Genomic DNA, 7,047 nt, shown 5'->3' on the forward strand with positions numbered 1-7,047 from the left:
GTGGCTGCATCACAAGAAGAACCCGCTGAAGTGAGAATGGAAGATTGTCGAACACCTGAGAGCAATAACAACACATCCCGCAACTCCCCAGGAATTATTGTTCCTCATAGTGGAAGTCTCATTAAATGGCCCCCTTGAGAAGGTGGTAAGGTTATCGTTTCTTCAAGGACTTATCAGTAACATACCACCGGTCACTAAAGCGCAATTTGTTTTAACAAAAAAATTAGTTTCCTTAGTGATAATCTCATATTTTTTCCAAAAGAATCTAAAAAAAAGATGAAAAATTTCTACTGTTACACCCTCCGTAACTCTGGAACGGTTCAATTTAGCAAGATTATATACGAAGCCATTTTTGTTCGCAATTTACTGTAGATTATTTTTGTATACGGCACTTTTCGCACTAAACCACACAGTTTGCTAAATATTTAAGAACAACTAATCAAGACTACTAATTTTCCAACTTTCCTCCCCCCTCTCAACCAAACCCAACGCTTAAAATGATGTAACTTTCTACCAAACAATCTGTGGACTGTATAGAACAATTTGAAGTTGAAGGGAAACTTTTACTTTGGATGTTGAAGTTTGGGTCTAATTGCACTGTACTAAATCCGAAATTTCGTTCAATAAACGTTTAGATAAGTTCTCTAAAATCAATAACTGCCACCATCCGTCATTTCCAGAGAAATTATACATACTTAAAATTATCACATTTTCAAAAAATTCGAAGGAAATTACTTTTTGAAGATATCGCAATGACAGAACAAAATACGGCCTGTTTGACTTTTACTTTCATAACAGTACAATACGTTAATTTAGAGGACTTCAAAAATTCAATAATATATACCATATACCACGGTAGAGAAGTTTATTGCCTTCGCATCTTGGCGCTCAGGCAATAATCTCTACCTTGGTATATAATGTACTATTTTTATACGTCTTTTATTGTAATAGCGCCATCTGTTAGTTATATTGCGATTTAACATGACGGAAAATTTTTGGAAATGATCTTTTACACATCCCTTGTCCTGATAACAAAAACAAAACAAGTATAAATTGTGCACAACTCTTGTGCAGATAAAGCGCATTTTTTTAACCGTAATAGCTTTTGTTTTGACATCACCAATGGATAAATTTCTTGCAGACGTCTCAATCGCCGTTTGTGAGTTCCTCTTCCGACAATCCGTTCTTGAGGGAATATACCCGATCACGATAAGAGGTCGAAGAGGAGGGCTATGGTTGGTAAAAATTAATTCCTTTCGTGGAGACCTTTCATTAGAGTACCATGAAGGATAAAACTAGTTTCCACTTTTAATCCTTAAAAAATGCGCTAAAAAGAATGATCTAATTTGGTGCAGTCGGAGTCTTTATGAAGTTATGTGCGTACATACATAGATTTCTGCGATTAATTTTTATTTATTCATATAGGTTGGCCTATAGGATGGGTAGTCTTGAATTGTTGTTAACCTTTTTGTGCCTATCTATAAGAAAATCAAAAACTATTGTAAAATATGTTCATTCCTAAACCTTTCGGCATAGATACCTACTTAAGCGGTTGCTAACAATTTCACTATCCCGTACAGAAATGCACAGATCATAAATATAATATAAATCGTTGCAAATATTCGAAATTCTTTAAGCCAAATTCCAATCTCAATAAAAACAGACACTGTAACGTAATTGAGATGCCAACCCATGTTTCACATACTTTCAGTAAAGTTTCTGGTGTCAGTGATACAAAATAACTTTCGTACGGAAGTCAGTGATGGGAAATTGGAATTGATGAAAATTGTAGAGACCCAATGTCGCAGCAAGGCGATATTTTCTTTTCTTTTCAAATTTAAATCAGGTTAACTTTATATAGAAAGTTACGTGGTTACAAATAAAGTTCGCTAACTAATTTGCATACCTAATCCTCATCTATAAAAATTAAGGGATCTTTGGAAAATGTATATATTTTAGCCTTGCTCGACTGTTTAAAAGGCAAGACACGTATCCACGTACTTTAAAATTCCACAAGTTAGCGATACTGGCTTTTTATTTCTATATCTTAACGAAAATTAATTAGATGGACCATTCAATTTGAGAATATCTGTGGCTGTGCGGTTTACCTATTGCACTAGTGAGAGTTAGACGAAGTTTTAGAAACTTTAATGTGTTTTATTATTTTTGTGTCTACCATTTTAACTCTCGGGAAATTTTCATTTTCGCTAGTACTTTTTATTATACCATGGCTTGTAAAATAAAATACATTTATACTACGTTAAAGAAACACCGGTTCTACGTTAAATAGTTTATTGATTAGTACAAAATGCTAAACTGTCAAACTTTAATTACGCTTACTAAAATTGTTACAAAATACCGCATTCCCTGTTTTTTCACATGGCTAGTACCTACCTTTAATAGGTATATACACTTCATGTACCTATAATGTATTAAGGTGTATGTACGTCACACGATGTTAATACCTACTGCAAACCAATCACTTTTTTGCACTTTTGTTAATTATAATTCCCATTGGCCATATATAAAAAGAAAACGAATTATCATAATTCCCAAGGGCGTTATTCTACTGTCATTCGTTTCTGTAACAACATTTAAGAAAATTTTAAGGATTATCAAATTTTGCACTGTCAGTGTACTAATTAATAGCTACCTGCACAGATGTTAGAAACAGTACAGCGACTCCCAGCTCCCATGCTCAAACTGTATACTTATTTGATTTTTGGGAACAATCAGCTCCTTTTTAGCATCTAGTACTTTATCCATAAAAAAAATGGGAGCAAAACTCTCCGATAACTCTTTAAAATAAGCAATAAGTACCGTTTGTGATACGGAATTCTATGGTTCCCTGCGCTTCCATTCTTCAAACTTTTGTAACTCTTTCATATGCTGCCACCAACTTCTTTGGTAGGTATCACTTCGTTGCGTGGTCTCTGAACTCGCGTAAGCATTTTTTCAGCGGGTTCTTCAGAATCCATGTTGGATTTAATTTTTGCAATAACTTTATATTGTAAACTTATTTGACAAGTTTTTTTTACGTAATAGTTGGAGAACGGTAAGGGATTTTTATCGTTCGAAGACAATTTTATTATTAGAGACCTTTTGCACTCTTCAAGGACAGCGTCGCGTCGCAGCGCAGCATTTGCTGCTTCCAGAAGTTTGTGTACTTTTAAATGGCGCAATTCTCACATAAGCAGCACGGTTAGACAATTAGAATTGTCGATCACAACCATGCAATCATAACGAATGGAGAAGCTTCGCAAATGAAAGCTTTGGACAAGAAGAGGGTGAACTAAAAAAAGGTACACATGTCGATCATTGTAACTGAGTGTTAGTAATTGAGTGAAGAATTACGCAATGCGTTTACTTAAATTCTAGAATAATTAATTAAGGTGTCCCATAATAACTTTTTGAAGATTCGGTGCCATTTCCTTCGATGCGAAAAAAAATTAAAACAGACAGACTTGCGATTAATAAAAATACAATTACACAAAGCTTTTCACGCATCAATTACGAAAATAAAACCACCCTCAGATGCTTTTAAGTAATGATTCGAAACTTCTTTATTATCATATTTCTTTGTTTCGTTTATGAATTCACTCCAGGCAAAAGCTGCTTGGGAAAGCTTAATATTCATATACGCGCATATAAATTTCTATGTTACGGCAGACACAGAGAAGTTTTATTAGTGTTATTAAAGATTAAAATGGGCACATGTAATGCTTCCTGTAAATCAAAAGTTCACTTTCAGCTGGATTCGGCTGCTTTTTTTACGCGTTTTTCCATCATCCTACTGCTGTTTCATATTAGACCTCATCATTGAAATAAAAGTATTTATTCCAATGTGTAACGGAAGGTTATATTTCCAGAGCGGACAACCCTGAATATACTTTTTAAAATTTTGATTATTTACGTAAAAATGTTTACCTACTACCCTTAAACGAAGTCCCAACTATCTCTCTTTATTAACATTACATATTTCATTAATTTAATTAATGTCATTACCTCAATAATTATGTAGCATGAAGGGGTTAAAAATTAACAATTAGCAGGTCATTCTAAATAAAATCTATGGTATAAAATAAAATTGACATTGTTGTTAATAGAATTATGATAGTCATCACTCATCAGTAATAAGTCATCACCATCAACAATCACCTTTCCTTATTTATATGGGCGTTTAGAAGTGTTTAAGGGAATTATAGGTTCGTTTCCCAGTTATTACAGTAGTGACATTGTGTGCTATTTTGTTTATTCCGTAAGTTGCGTACCGAAATGCACAGGCAATACGTCGTACTTGCCGTCTTTTACATCGATTAAGGTAAGTCTTCATCTATTAGATGATACTCTTTCAGTGAATTAACTAATTCTTGGTTTTGTTTAGTGAGATGGATAACGTGGTCAGCCAAAGAGGCGAGGCAAAATACTCCTGGAATGGATATCTCTACACCAAAGATAAAACGAATAAGAACACCATACAATTCTGGCGTTGTGAACATAAACATATGAACCAATATTGTGGACGGTACTTTCCATTCAATCCGAAATCTGCACACATGCACTACAGTGGGGAATGCTGCAAAACATGTGAATACCGTAGTAAAGGACCTAGCCACGACCACGATGGAAAATCCTTCACAAATTAGAAGATGCGTTTTGGGAGACGTTCCGGTTGCGGTAAAAGGAATCCTCCCAAGTTCAAATGTTATGCGGAGAACTATTCATAGAGTGAGAATAAAGACATCAAAAGCACCAGAAAATCCAGTAACTCGCGAGGCAATTCAGATTCCACAAGAGTATTCGGTATATGAGTACAGCCCCACCAATTTAGAGAATTTTTTACTAGCGGATTCTGGAAGAGTTCAAATGGACTCACACGGAATATTGATATTTGGTAGACAATACCATTCAAGCTGGAGTGCAAGTATGAAAAAATTATTTTTCCTACTACCTCTTTAGAAAATATCATTTCTCGCCCCGTTTTTAGGGTCGAAAGCTGCACTTTTCCTCCCTAAGGGAGGAAAATAGTATACAAACCTCGCTGGTCAGTGGTTCATAACCAACGCCTCGCGCTTATACCTCACCTCCGCGCTTCGCGCGTCGGTGAGGTACCTTAAGCCCTCGGGGTAGGTAATGAACCACCTCCCAGCTCGGTATGTAATCTACTATTTCCTCCCTCAACTCCATATAACGTACCTAAGCTTATAACTAAACAAAATACCCTTCAATTACAACTAACTTTATTTATATGTACTTGTTATTCTCAGTGCTAGTAGAAGAACCGAAGTTAAAGGTGCAATTACTAACATTGTTGAAAGTAATGTTACCAGAAAAAGGTGAGGAAGATTGATTAACGTTGAAACCTGTACTTGTCAATGTTTGTAGAGTTCATTTGATGTTCTCCAGAAACTTTTGAGGAGAGCATTCCGCATGTAATTTGGTTAGAAACTTTACTTTTTTTTACGATTGATTCTCCTAAATAGCCCTCGGCTACGTTGGTAGAGCGCCATCCTCCGTGTCTCTTTAAACTCAATAAATCTCCTCCAGCATCAACCAACAAAGACGCGGAGGTGCGCCGAAAACTATGCCCAGTGTAACCTTCTGCATCTGGTAGCTCGAGGTACTTTGCAATTTTATATGGTATTTTGGCAATTGTATTTTTCCCTATGACTTGGATGGTGCACTTCCCTTTTATGTAATTAACAAAAAATCTTGTATGTTCAGTTTTAGCAGAGCGTAATGAAACATATTTTCTATAAATTCCATGTACACTTGTTCCATTAATGGTTTCGTTAGTGATTACAAATGTTATTTGCATTTTTGTTTTGCTATCGGGTATTTTCACAACTAATATGTCTCCATTATCCTGAATATCATGCAATGTCAATTTAATTAGCTCATCGCAACGGCAAGTTCCGGCAAGTCCAATAATTAAAGCAACCTACGAACAAAATTTAGCGTTCATAATGTATCAAATTCAAATCATCTCATAATTACCTTCATTTGCAAGTAATAGTCATCGGGCGCCTCCGAAAGTAATCTGTTTAGGTCATTCCTACAGAAAATTTTAGCTTTCATTGGTTTATACCCATTTCCTTGACGTATAAGCAAAGCTATGACTTTTGCATACTTAATGTCAACGTTGTCGTTTATAAGTAATGTGGTACGTAACATTGAATATTTACTCCACATCGTCGATGGTTTTAGAATGATGCGCAAAATATGCTAAGATTACCTCTTCAGCAATTTTCTTGACTTTTCTCCCCATCATCCAATTTTTGAAAGCAGTATATTCTTTTTCGTATCTGTCCCTAGATTTTGCAGGCAGTAGATCAAGCGATGCCTGATTAGCTTCTTCTAAAATGTCTGAGGGAATATTTTCCTGTAAATCACTTTCTATTTCCATATTTCCTGATGAAAAATTACAGAAACGACCAGTACACAAGCTACTGTTTATACCGCTACCATGGCAACATAACTTCACCATGGATACATCCTAAATTTTTTAGTGTAACTAGATGGCAAGCGGTCATCTTACCGTAGAAATCTTTGCTAAATTAAAGTTGAGGTAGTAGAAAAAATCATATGTATAACTCTGGAGGAAAGTACATATCCCTCCCTTGTGTGATTACTGCCCTCCGCTTCGCGTGGGGCATTAAACTTCACACGCGGGAGGGAATCTTTAACTTTCCTCCCTTGTTATACAAATAGCTATTTCTATTTCGGTGTCAGGGTGTCACAATGATGATTTTGTACAACTGTTTTCGGCCGAAAACAGTTGTACAAAGAGAGTGATTATAGTAGTTTTTTTTTGTAACTCATCTGCATCTCTTAAGTTGGCAGTTACTAGCTAGTACAAGTAGGTACAATACTTCCATGTTTGAACTTCAAAATGCCAGTCTTACTACGCTGGCAACCTAAAACCATTGAATAAAAACACTATAAGAAGCCTAACGCTTATGGAAGAAAGCGCGACAAATCTCACAAATCCCCTTGCACCCGCATTGGTTGTGACCTCCGAACTCTCTTTGCGGTAAATAGGAGGAA

At 35.7% G+C, this 7,047-nt stretch overlaps 1 protein-coding gene across 1 annotated transcript; it reads right to left on the reverse strand.

Annotated features, from left to right (window-relative positions):
- Positions 1–5,187: 5,187 nt before the first annotated feature.
- LOC116169139 lies at positions 5,188–6,192 on the reverse strand. The gene is made up of 2 exons (XM_031485166.1): positions 5,998–6,192; positions 5,188–5,941 (listed from the first exon to the last, which is right to left on the reverse strand). Exons 1-2 carry the CDS (start codon positions 6,190–6,192, stop codon positions 5,351–5,353), a joined length of 786 nt encoding a protein of 261 aa, XP_031341026.1. The 3' UTR covers positions 5,188–5,350.
- Positions 6,193–7,047: the final 855 nt, after the last annotated feature.

This window comes from Photinus pyralis, unplaced genomic scaffold (assembly GCF_008802855.1).
Source record: "Photinus pyralis isolate 1611_PpyrPB1 unplaced genomic scaffold, Ppyr1.3 Ppyr1.4_LG4, whole genome shotgun sequence".
NCBI lineage: Eukaryota > Metazoa > Arthropoda > Insecta > Coleoptera > Lampyridae > Photinus > Photinus pyralis.